This window comes from Apaloderma vittatum, unplaced genomic scaffold (assembly GCF_000703405.1).
Source record: "Apaloderma vittatum isolate BGI_N311 unplaced genomic scaffold, ASM70340v1 scaffold23689, whole genome shotgun sequence".
Taxonomy (NCBI): domain Eukaryota; kingdom Metazoa; phylum Chordata; class Aves; order Trogoniformes; family Trogonidae; genus Apaloderma; species Apaloderma vittatum.
The window spans coordinates 18,009-31,295 of record NW_009737321.1 but is presented as its reverse complement, the minus strand read 5'-3'; the positions used below and the strand labels follow the sequence as shown (position 1 = coordinate 31,295).

At 37.9% G+C, this 13,287-nt stretch overlaps 1 protein-coding gene across 1 annotated transcript in view; it reads left to right on the top strand.

The window, feature by feature from the left end:
* R3HDM1 (R3H domain containing 1) overlaps nt 1–13,287 on the top strand; it is a 52,211-nt gene that overhangs the window by 27,519 nt on the left and 11,405 nt on the right. The window contains 5 exon segments of the mRNA XM_009877295.1: nt 1,901–2,055; nt 6,845–7,105; nt 7,603–7,723; nt 12,421–12,575; nt 13,202–13,287. The exon segment at nt 13,202–13,287 is cut by the window's right edge and continues 16 nt beyond it. Of these exon segments, the coding sequence (XP_009875597.1) occupies nt 1,901–2,055; nt 6,845–7,105; nt 7,603–7,723; nt 12,421–12,575; nt 13,202–13,287 (778 nt within the window).

The following is a 13,287-nucleotide window of genomic DNA, read 5'->3' as shown; positions in this document are numbered from 1 at the left end:
AAAGAGAGCCTGAAGAAGCATTCATACTGATTTGAAAGAATTTATCATCCTTCATTTTGTTTGTTGCAATATATTCTTATTTCTTTGTGCTCGTGACAGTGACAGAAATAAGCATGAGATTACATGCTATTTCTAAATATCTGCTTGTCGGTTTAAAACGTGATTAAATCGGTGTTGGCTTAATTGGCCAATATTGGTATTTTTAGTAAGCAGTAGATTCAAGGAAACATGTAACTACTTGTCTGGATTGAATGACTAGTTAGCATTCTCTGGAGAAAACTTTTAATTTATTGTAGAAGATAAGAGGTCCTGAAAATGTAAATTTACCTTTTACGTTAACACCATAATCTTAAGAAAATGACTATATTTTATTTTAGTTTAAAGGGCTTTTTCTACTCTTGTAGAAAAATTTAAAGATATATTTCCCATGATTCTGTAGATAGACTTTATGTTTGAGTATAACTGCACATGATGTTTTAAACTAAATTTTTCTCATGGCGGTTGTTAAAATAATTGGTCATTAAATTATTTCTTTTGTATAACTAAAATGTTTAGCATTGAAATAGATAAATCTCTCTCTTTCCTTAATATTAATCAATTGCTGTTTCATACAAGATCTGATTATTATTTTTTTTTAATTAGTGATTCTGCATACTGATATGCTCCCTAAGGTTTCTCTTAAAAATATATAAAGGTATAAATGGTTTAAGCAGCCCTGCTGAAAAATCGGCTACAAATGACTAGACGTAGGATCTGATTTTCAGATAGCCCTTGGATTTGGAGGAGCACGTATTTGCCATCTTAGATCTAGGTTCTGGACAATAACACTACTGACTTAGTTTTTCTGGTTCTAATGTGATAGCTGTGCATCTTATGCATGCATTTTCCATCGTGTGTTGACCATCTGAAGACAAATATAATTATTGCTAAAAAATAAGTGGGTTTAGTGCTTGTATACACTAGAGAATTTGATATTCTGCATTAGGCACAAACAATGTTGGCTGTCACATCTGGTATTATGAGTTTATAAAACGGACATGCAAAAAGCCTTCATTTACTCTACAGCAAAACAAATATTGCAGGCACCGAAGTAATACCATCAGCTTGAAAGTGATTTAATATAAAACATGCTAGTTTTGTCATTTAAAAAATAGTGGGTTTTGAGTCATTTTCACTTCAGTTTTGTGCTTGTCGATATTTTGCATGAGATTAGTTTCCACTTTCTTCCTTCTGTACTGTTGGTCGTTTTCCCTGTTAGATTGATGGGACTTCCACGTAGCAACAGGGAAGGGCAGAGAAACAAATGGGATTGGGGAAGTTTTCCACCTGAAAGCATCTAGTACTTGCACTCCCCCTCAGAAAAGGCAGCAGAATTGTAGACTTGACTGATATTTGTTAAAATTAGTTTTTTAAATTGTGATTCTTCCTACATTTTATCAATTTTTAATGTATTTCAAATGGTCATTAGTAGTCTTTTTTAATAGAAGATTATGTTAATATTTAATGAGTGTCAGACAGCAAAATATTTATATTGGAGGGGAGAGTATTGCAATGTTAAGCATCAGTATTTGGGCCCTGAGCATCAAAATGAGCCAATGCAAGACACATGTCATTAAGCAGCTGCACACAGGCCCTTGCTAGCTAATCTGTTTACCTTCAATGTCTGGGGTTTTAACTGCATGTAGTTTGTCAAATGAGGCCTGTTTAGTCATTGCTGTTATAAATGTTGTTGTAGAGATTTGGCATAAATCTGTCATATAAAGCAGTATGACTTTGCTGATTTTCAAATCTCATTATTTTATTCATCTTGCCTACTGTAAATAAATTTGCCTTTATTTTCTCCAAACTCAGATGATGCAGCTGCCTGTCATATGGTTCTCTTCTCTTTTTGACTTTTCAGGTCAGCCATTCCTTAATCCAGATGGCACTCCAGTTGTGTACAATCCTCCGATGCCTCAACAACCTGTTAGGACCCAAGTGCCTGGACCGCCACAGCAGCCACCTCTTCCCGCACCACCTCAGCAACAGCCCGCAGCAAATCACGTCCTCTCACAGGTGCGCATGTCAAATACATGATGCTTGTATTGAGGAGTGATGCTGTTGTCTTGCTGTCTGCCAAGGGATCAGTAGGTTTGTTCTGCTGAAGCATAGGTTAGGATGTAAGAGCTACACAGGTGTGGATAACCAGATTTTTTTCTCTCAAGTCTTCAGAGTTATGCGTTCTGCTAATAACTGAACATGGTAGGCAGCCTTTTCTTAAAAATATAGAAGATATTTTAGTGTGGAAATGTTATGGTATTAAGACCATACCAACCCTAGATTGCTCTGGAAGAGAGGCTCTCCACCCCTAGTCACACTGTGTGGTTGCCCCTGACATTGACAGTAATACAGACAGCAATCTGTGGAAAGAGTTTATTCCACTGAAGCCTTTGTCTCCTTGTTTTAAGGTTATTTTTCAGCCAAATGAATTCTTGGATGGTATTGCAGAAGCAGTACTTGTGGCCAAGAGAGGTAACTCGGGACTGGTAGAGTATGAATGCCCCCATAGTAGCACATTTTCTTACTCTACTCGCTAAAACGAACACCAAAGTACAGGATATATTTTGTCCTTGTCTTGTGCAAAGGAAATTAGTAAAATAGGCTGGGTTAAGGATGACCTCAGCCTTTGACGGAGAAGAAAAGCAGAATGTGTTTAGGCAGGAGAAAGGATGGTTCTCTCTTTTTCACAGCAGCTATTTCAGGTACAAAGCTAAGGTCTATAGTCTTCTGCTGTATTTTCAAATTGTTCTTAATTGTAGCAAAAACCTCTTTGTAGAACTCAATCTAAACTTTTATTTTTGGTCATTTTTTCCTGTAAAATCAATCTTTCTTTAGATGCTTTGAAACAACTTGTACTTAGAATGCATGTGTAGTTTTTGTTTTAGAGTTTAAAAAAAATTCTCTAGAAGAGATGGTAAGTGTTAAATAGTAACAAATTGCTGACTTACAGCTGATAATAATGTCATTCTACTGTGAGACTGAGATATTGAAAACTATTTCTATTTTTAATTCCATGCACTCTTGAGCTTACAAAAAGAAGTATCCATTCCCTTTCTGGTAATGAAGCGTAGTTGCTTTTCTGGAGCATAGTTCTGTTTTTTTTCTAGTACAAAATATTTAACTTTGTTTTCACTTCTTTTACCCTGATATTAACCACGTTTATAAACCTGTTATTTCTTCAGCCTATGCGGCCTCTGCAGCCTTCTTCCCAGCCTGTTCAGTACTCTGCAGTTTCTTATCCACCCCCGCTCCTGCCCGTCTCCTCTACACAGCAATATTCCGTGGTATTATATCTTCTGTTCATCTCCTTTCTGCATGGGTTAATCTTTAGTGGGTGCTGACCTTTGCTTGGTTGTTTGTAAGTGGCATGTGATACCGGTGTAATGACTGGCTAGCTTTGCAGTCACAGCACAGTATTACCTCAGTGGGGGAAAAGAGATTTTATAGTATTTATTTCAAGTTCAGCAGAAATGTGTACAAATACAGCTGTATCTATAGATCTATATTTTGATATATTTATCTCCTTTTGTAAAGCAACAGCTTTTCAATGCTGTTGCTTTGTTAGCCAGTCAGTACCTTTTTATGTCTGGATTAACCTCCTTCCATCCTTTCTTGTGATTTCTTTGCTCTTTCTTCTGCTGACCCCTACCTAATACATTTTGAGGGAATCGGCTGTTCTGTTTTTTGAGGTTACCTTTTTCTAGCCTCTGTGCCAGAACTCTTAATACTCCCACTTCACTAACACCTCTTGTTTAGTAAATAGAAGCTAGAAATGAAATAACATGTCCTTTGTGTTTAAAAAACCAAAACAAATTAAAAAAAAGCCACACAGAAATTGAAACTGAAACTTGGTAAAGAAGAGTTATTCTAGGTGGAATGTGAACTGGAATCTGGGTCAAAAACTGAGGTTTCCCAACTCCCCAGAGTGTTCTGATACTCCAGTGAATATGCATCAGGTTTATGTGGCAAGGTTTTGATAGTGGGGGGATGCAGCAGTGGCTTTTGCGAGACGAGACCAGGGGCTGCCCCCATGTTGGACAGAACCAACTTCAGGCAGCTCCAAGACTGCCCCTGCGCTGCCCAACGCTGAGTCAGTCATCGATGCCGGTGGTGTCTCTGTTAAAGTATTTGAGAAAGGGCAAAACATGATGAGTAACAGCTGAGAGTGAGAAACAACTCTGCAGACACCAAGGTCAGGAGAAAAGGGAGGAGGTGCTCCAGCTGCTGGAGCAGAGACTGCCCTGCAGCCTGTAGAGAAGATGATTGTAAAGCAGGTTCTCCCCCTGCAGCCCATGGAGGACCATGGTGGAGCAGATATCCATGTGCAGCCTGTGTGGGATCCCACACCAGAGCGGGTAGAGATGCGCTGAAGGAAGCTGCAGCCTGTGGAGGACAGGAGCAGGCTCCTGGCAGGACCTGTGGAGAGGAGCCCCTGCAGGAGCAGGTTTTCTGCAGGACCTGTGACCCCACAGGGGACCCACGCTGGAGCAGTTCGTGAAGAACTGTAGTCTGTGGGAAGGATCCACATTGAAGAGGTTTGTGAAAGACTGTCTTGTATGGGAGTTTTTTTTAGCGTGAGGAGAAAGGAGCAGCAGAGACAAAGTGTTATGGATCAGTCACAACCCCCATCCCCTGGGACACTGGGACAAGGAGGTAGAAGAGCTGGGAGTGAAGCTGAGCCTGGGAACTGCAACTGGAGTTGAGGGAAGTTGGTTGTAGTTTTGATTTTATTTCTTACTATCCTACTCTGTTATTAATTGGCAATAAATTAAATAAACAGTTAGGTCTGCTTTGGCTGTGATGATAACTGGTGAGCGATCGCCCTGTCCTCGTGTTGACCCATGAGCTTTTCGTCTTATTTTCTCCTCTTGTATTGCTAAGGATGGGGGAGTGAGGGAGTGGCTTGGTGGGCACCCTAGAAGCTAGCCACGATTAACCCACTGCAGTGTTATACAATAGCTCTTCAGAGGTTTTTACTTTGTTATTATTTTCGACAATAATCAAAAGTGTCTTCTATGGGTATGGATTTATCTGAATTCAATAGCCTGCGTGTAATTAAAACAATATTGTAACTGTTACCTGTACTTCAGGTACAGATGGACTTCATGCAGAGTGTTCTGTTATTAGCGATGTTGTTTCTCATGTTAGAGTTTGCTTCCTATGAAGCTTCCTATGTGAGTTTAACATATGACTCATTTGCTCTTAGTAGCAGCTAGTTCAGGTGCCTGTGCCATGACTCACAATTATTGTTAGAGTTACTTGTTAGTTGTTAAAGCAGAGAATGAAACTCCTCCTGGGTTTATAATAATTTCAGAGCATTTCACATTCAGGAAATGCATTTGAATACCAAATGTGCTGGCAGTTCAAAATCTGATGACAATTTAAGTAACATAGTGAAAAGGATTGATGGTCTTGGTTCATGATCTGAATGCATCATGTCTGTAGTTGGTACCAGGAAAGTTTGCTTTATCTGTTTGGTATTAATACGGTGTGTCAGTGGTTGATCATGCTTGTACTACACAGATCACTGTGGGACAAAGTGACCAGATCAGGATTTACTCCTACTGGTAGTGTAACAGAAATAAATGTGGATTGCATGGGTTTATCCTTTGGACATTTTTAGAGGTAATATTAATTTGTAATTAAGTGTCACTAACTCCTCTCTAAACTAGGTATCGTGAAAAGCATAATGTAGAATCCAATGTAGAAAAGCATTATAGTTGTGTTAATAGGTATTATTAAAGAATGAAATACCAAAGGCAAAGTTAGATTGTTGATCTAATAAAAATAGAACTTTTCAAGCTATATTCTAAATAAAGTTTTAGGTAGAAGTTCAGATTTCTAGTGGTAATTAAGAATATCTTTAGCCTGGGAACTATAAAATTCTATTGTAAAATGAGAATGTAGCTAATCAGTAAGTGAAAGAGCTTGCACTTACTCTTTCTTGATTAGCTCCTCTCTTCTTCAGGATGATCTCAGAGAAAATCCAGATGATCTTAAAATATTTTTAGTGTTCCTTCATGTTTGGAGAGTCCACTTCTGAAGTATGAACCAAATCTTCCCAGTTAGCAAAAATACACAGTACTAGTGATCACTTCTAATTTCCAGGGTGTTGATAATTTGATGCTGAATTGCTTGTTAAGAAAAGGAGCCCAGGGTTACAGTACACAGGACTCCTGCAGTGCTCAGTGCAATCAGTGTCAGAGTGTCACGTTAATAAAATAGTAGGCAACAACTAGAATACATTTCTTGCAGTTGTAACTTGATTTCAGGCTAAAAAAAAAATTAATTCTTGCGTGTAGTGTAATACCAATTTAGAGGAATTTACCTTGTTACCCAGGATTAGAGCCTCATTAACCTAAGCTCTTAAAACCAGAAGTTACTTTAGCAATATTAATGCCTTCTGCCTTTTTAACTGGGGTGAGATGTTTTCACTCAAGCTTTTGTGAAAAGTCAGAAAATATTCATGACATTAATTTTGACTTTATTTTCAACAATTGAATTCTTATAATAAGTAGATAAAGGCAGAGGTAATCAAAAAATTGAATATTTGCAGTGAAATGAGTGAAGTCTCTGAATGTGGATGTTTTTTCCTGCTGTTACCCTGAAGACAAGTTACTGCCGTGTTCCATCTTGTTCCTTCCTGTTGGTTCGCTGATGTTGCTGCTAATGCACAGCAGAGATATGCATATCGGAAATCTACTGAGCTATTTGGCCATTTTATTTTTTTTCTTTTCATGAACATACTTTTGGATGTAATTTTTCTTTTTTTTTTCCTTTTTTTTTTTTTTTTTAACTACTACAGCAAGACAACCTAGGATCCCAGTTCAGCCATATGAGTCTTGCCCGCCAACCACCTGCTGATCCAGCCGAACCTCACACTGCTATGTTCCAGTCCACGGTAGTCCTCCAGCCCCCGCAGCAGTCTGGTTACATTATCGCCGCTCCTCCACCTCCACCACCCTCTGGGCAACCAGTTTCTGGTCCAGGCTACTCAACATCTAGCCACGCTGTGAGCCAGCAGGTACTCCAGCAGCAGGGATATATGCAGCAACCTGTGCCACAGGTACGGTGGCTCTGTTTCCATCCTCTCACAAACTGTATTTAAAAACAGATCGTGCTCTTCCACAATGAGCTTTTTATACAGTGTGGGGCTCCCTGTAAAATCTGGACTGTGTGTGTTTCTTCTGGGCTTGGGTTTTTTTTTTGATTTATGTGCTTTAAAACAAATGATGTTGGTTTAGTTGAGGAGGTATAATCACCATAGTGTTTCTATTTGTCTGTAGCCAGTAAAACTAACATCCTGCATAGTTTTCTAGTGTCTCGGGTGTTTCTTTGTGGAAATTGGGAATCGTTACTTCTCCTGTGAAAGGAGAATAAAGCTGCTGTTAAAGGGGGAATTTATGTAGCATGTGTATTTTTTAATTGATAAACTATTTCATATTAGTTGTGCCTTTTAATAAGTTTTGCATCTTTTTTTGTGTGTGATTGGTCTTGCATTTAGATGTCTGCCTTCTCTAAACTCACAGGCAGTGAATCTCTTGAACTGTTGTTCATTTTCAGATGCCAGCTTGTTATTGTACCCCCAATCAATACCCGCACTCCAGTCAACAATACCGACCTGTTTCTGTCCATTACAACACTCAGCAAAACCAACCGTTGGCACAGCCCGGCCAGCAGACAGGTTTGTTGAACTCTTTTGACATTTCATTAGAACACCTCATGCACTTCCTCTCCTGGTTTTGCTTTTTAAACTTATTTTACTGTAAAATTTCAAACAAAGTAGAAGTTGAAGTATGGGATACAAAGCGCAACTAAAAAATTTGAGTTGGTTGTCATGAAACTTGAGATTTGAGCCACTGCTATGAGTGGTTCATGCTGCAACTTGAATTGTAGGATGATACTTACTTTAAGTTTAGAACTGTGTCATTTTAAAAACATGTAACTTAAGTTGTTGACTTCATAGTAACTTGCAAAGTAGGACGAATTAGTACAGTTAAACATCATTGCAGAGATGTACCTTAACTGAAAGTTTTGAACAAAAGATACTCATTTTTATATGTTGCATCATGAAAAGAGTACTCTGCAGAAGATACTGGTGACACTGTTTTGATTTGTCTGTCTGTCCTGTAATTAAAGGTATCTGGGTATTGAATAGAATATATAATGAAACTTAAGGGGTTATAATTGTTTTTCCAGCTTCTACTTTTTTGTAAAGGCTTTTGCACTGTTTCAGTTTCCTTTCTATGACTGTTACCAAGCTGTATTTGTCTTCTTTCTTTCCTGTTGTCTTTTTTTTTCCATGCAAATTGTAACTGTAGCTATCATTGCTCTGATAACCTGTACTTTAAATATATCATTATGACTTCTTCAGTAAGATTTGAGATTCCTGAAATAAATTTAGTTCTGAGTAATATCTTGACTCACAGGCAAAAACTTTTGGAAGTAACTAGCGACGTCTGGAGGCAGAGAATTCATAAAAATTGGGCTTTTATATCATGTTTTAGTCAAATACATTAGACAATAACCTTTTGAGCCTCATCTATGTGGTGCTGTACAGAAATAGGAGGAACAATCAGTTTTTACAGATTTTGTCTGGATTTCTTTATAGTTGGTCTATGAAGTAGCCTGTAAGAGGGATGAATCTCTCTTCTGCAGCTCTTTTAGGAATTGCTCCAACAGCAGTGACACCCAAAGTTGTTACTCAGGGTGTCAGTTCACAAATGTACATGGGATTATTTCATTGCAGAATCATCAAGATGGGATGCTCATGGTAGGGCTGTTAACACCTACTTACTGCAAATAGATCACTAGTTTTCACTCTTCAGAAGTGAAAGTATATTGACATTTTTTCAAAGGCAAACAAATTACTCATTTTTTTCCAACATGTTTTATCCACTGGTGTTTAAGATGTTATCCAACTGCATTACACAACCTCCTTTCCTTCGTCAGAATTTTTAATACCCAGACTGTTTAACAGCAAAAAGTCTGAGGCTCAGCTGGGGTTATTTCCCCATTTACAGTCGTGTCCCCCCCATGCAGACAGCACACACACGCTCTCCAAATGGGAGAGAGCCCAGTGCACACATGTAGCTAAACAAAACCGCATGAGCTGGCAAGCATGGGGGGATGGTGTGTCAGCACCAAGATGCAAAGGGAGGAGTCTGTTGCTTTAGGTAAGTAAGTTTTTGTTGTATGTTTTTTAGCTCTAAAATCTCCCTCGGTGTCGTAGAAGAAATAAAATAAGAAAGCTGTGCTGGCAGCTACTTTGCTGCTTTCATAATGTACCTTGTACCTGTAACCGTGGCATAAGGAATCGTGTTTAAGTAATGAAGGGGTGATCCAGCCCATAATTCCATTCAATCCTGTTTGGTTACTTGGTGTATACTGGCACTAACGGTAGCAAGAAGTATTTCACTTAGCAAATGCATAATTAGTGTTTAACTCCAAATTACTACTCAGCCCTTGCTGGCTCTTCTACTGCTTCACAGGCAAATCGGAATCAGCATTCTAGAGATGGAAGGCTCCACGTTGTTTTTTTTGTTCTGTAAACAGCTCACAAGGTTGTGTATTTTTAAATTACCTTTCTTCGAGATTTATTCTAAATGGTAAATATTTGTATTAAGTGGACACAAAGCTACATCTGAAATGTTTGATGCTTTTTAGCAACGGCTGGTTTTGAAACAAAAGGCAGTGTGGTACTTGGCTAATACAGAAATGAGAATTAACAAATCCTGTGTTACATAAAAGCCATGGGGTTTATTTATCTTATAGAGTGGTTATGAACTATAAAATAACTTTCCAAACATTAATTTAGATAAAAGATGACAGCTTCTGAGAGCATGGCAACCGAAGCCACTTTTGGTTTAATATTATGGAGTGGCCTGAACTTTATTTATGAGCTGTTGGATTCGGGGCCGTAACACTGTCTGAGAGGTTTACATTTCTCACAGTGAACCGGTCTCTTTTTCAGCTGCTTCCTGGCTTCCTTTTTAGAGGGGTTTCAGGTGAAATATTTGGGAGAGGGGTCACTTTTAATAAAAATGTATTTGTTTCTCAAAAAGATGTTGGGAGAAGACAACTCTCTTTAAGAAAAAGGCATTTGTGACTGCCGTGATAATGGGAGCTCAGGTATAATGAGACCTAGCTACAGAGTTATCAAAAAAAATCTTATCTGAACTGTAGGAATGTCAGCTGAAGTTCACCTACCTTCTGCTTCACAGGTGAAACTATTGCAGGTGTAATAACAGCTGTAGTTGTACTCATAGCTTTTTAACCGAGTGGTTGCACTTGCTTTTCTGTTCCTGAATAAAGGCTGTTGCTCACTCATAATGTGTTATCCAGAAAATGTGTTTCTATATTCTGTAAGGTAACTTGTCTATTATTAATAATGTTTTCTTTTTAAATATGTAAATGCTAAGAAGCCTGCTTTTTTTTATGTACTGTTTCAGAGTATTTCTATGTAATGAGATAGTGCTACAGTAGGTGTGGGGTTTCTGCTGAGTGCTGCATTTCTGTCAGACCACTCTATAGGCAGAGGTGAAATTGTGAAGCTAAAAATAGAGCATTCTTTGGAACCCTGTGGGAAACCTTGGCAGTCAATTTATATTGTTCCAGTCCTCTCTGCTTGCAAAATTGATCATGTCTGCCTCTGGAAGCGCCAGAAAAAGCTGAAAAATATTCACAGCTACAATGCAATTTCTGGGAAACAAGAGGTTTAGATTGTATTGATAAGATCTGTCATATACCACAACTTTGCATTCTGGTGCTATTTTAAGTGCCATAGAACGTTTTTGTAACAAAATACACTTAAGCATTTTGTTTATTACCGATATGAGGTGGATTTTTGTGCACAGTTCAAACTTCAGAGTTATTAAAAAAATCTTAATTACTAATAGTAATTCAAGCATGCCTTGTTCTGAAGTTTTGCATAGCTCTCTGAAAATATTCAGTGTGCTCTGTGTTTCTAATGAATCGCTCTCTTGGTTTTAACTAACTGAACTTTCTTCCCTTTAATTTTCTGAAGCAGTATTTGATTATCTCTACAATTTTTTTTTAGTCTTCATTGTTGCATTTTCTGTAAGAGACAGCCAGCTGAGGCCATTGATTCACAATGTTCATTGTACCCTGTATGTATGTATTCAATGAACATTGGTGGGTTTTGTTCACAAAAAAAGTGTTTTGTGTTAACTGAATTCTTTTCAAAATAGACCATGCAGGTTTTTAAACACAGTTTAAAAAAATCCAAGTGAGTTTCTGCAGCTATATTTGCTTTATTATAGTTCGATACCAAGGTAGAGAGCGTGGGGAATGTCAAGGTCAGTAGAATGTGAATGTGTCCGAGCTAAATTCAGACTCTTCTTGCCATCAGTGCATCTTGACAAGCCCAGTTTTGTTATTCTGGAGCGATAACTGGCTTTGTCTCAGAAACACTGATAGTTACGGTATTTTGCTGATGGGGTAAGTAGCGCACACCTGTGTAAAAATATGACAGAAAGAACCATATTTGTGTTCTGCATGTGTTCTGATCATGGTAGCAGTTACCTACAATGTGCTTTTATTAAAAAAAAAAAAAGTGGGAGTTAAGTTTGAACCTCATAAATACCCAAATTTCCTGGTTTTGCACTTGAGCTTGGGTTTTTTGGGGGGGAGTTAGGCTTTTTAGGCCATTTTTTAAAAATAGCAGAGGATACCAATTTAAGCGATAATAAATTGTTGGAGAGCCACTAAAGTGGGGTGAATATGAAAATATTTGGGTTTTTTTCCCCAAGACAATTTTGAATATAAAATGTCTTCCACTGCATACAGACAGATTTTTACTTGGAAGATTATTCTCGTTTCCCAGTTGATTTTAGCATTATAGATTTCAGTAGGAACTGAGTTTTTAAAAAAGATTTGCGCACATGCCTTACACAAATTTTCCTGAAGTGATGCCCTCATCCCTAGGGCAATCTGGGGTACTAGATGAATTTAGCCTAACTAGAATTTCAAAACTGAAGAACCTAGAATGGCCTTGTTCATAATAATAGACAATTCATTTGTTTTGATAGTTTCTGGCATGCTTTGTGCAAATGCTTTCAGCTTTCACCTATCAAATTGAGGTGTTAATGCATGTAACTCACTTATGACTGTAAAACAATACTGCAAGCATGTGAGAGCAGCATTGCAAATGGTATGTATAGTATTTCATGCTGTATCCAGATGAATAAATCTGTTAATTTTAATATTGGCTTCTTTTTCTATGCATGATAAATTCAACTCTTATGAAGCTGCCAGATTTAAAAAGCCACTGGAAAATACTGCACATAGGTTTTCACATAGGCAACTATGTATAAAACGTGTTCGTTATTTGAAAATTAAGATGTAAATATATAATTTCAGGTTACCAGGTTTTGCCTAACCAGCAGCAAAACTACCAGGGTTTAGTTGGAGTTCAGCAGTCTCAGAATCAAAATCTAGTCAGTGGCCAACACAACAACATTGGGAATCAAATCCAAGGTGTGATTGTTCCATATCCTTCAGTGCCATCTTATCAGGTGAGTAATGTACTCATAATTTTTCAATCACTCTTCTGTGTGAGTGATTTTTTTTTTTAATTATTATTTGTTGTGAGGTTTTTTTAATTGTTTTAAGTACATTGCACTGTAGGTGATCCTGCTCTGGCAGGGGGACTGGACTAGATGATCTTTTGAGGTCCTTCCAACCCCAAACATTCTGTGATTGTAAAAGGTAGAAAGCTGCAAACAGGTGTGAAAGGTGATTTTTGGAGACAAAACATAAAAATACCCCCCACAATTTAAGTGAGAAGAAAATATCTGTAAGATTTCCGTCCCCACCATCCCACATTCTATTGTAGAGAAAATCTCTTTTGTTAATTAACGGAGTCCCTTGGAACTAACATTTCATTTGGGGGAGAAGAAAAGTGTGTGTGTGTTTTTCTGTTCGGGTTTGGTTTGTTGTTGTTTTTTTGGTTTTTTTTTTTATAAACACTGTTATTTCAACTCTTGTTATCACTAATCTTCTGGATTCAGACAACTCCAGCACATCTTTCAATGTCTGTCTTTTTAAAAAAACCCTCTTAAATAAACTTGGTGGTGGTCAAGAGGCAGAAAGAAACATTGTCTGCAGAAGCAAGTCTTAATTAATATGTTCTCAATTTTAGGTTTCGGTGCCTCAAGGTTCCCCAGCAGTGCCCCAGCAGACATATCAACAGCCAGTTATAATTCCCAGTCAGTCAAATCAAGGCTT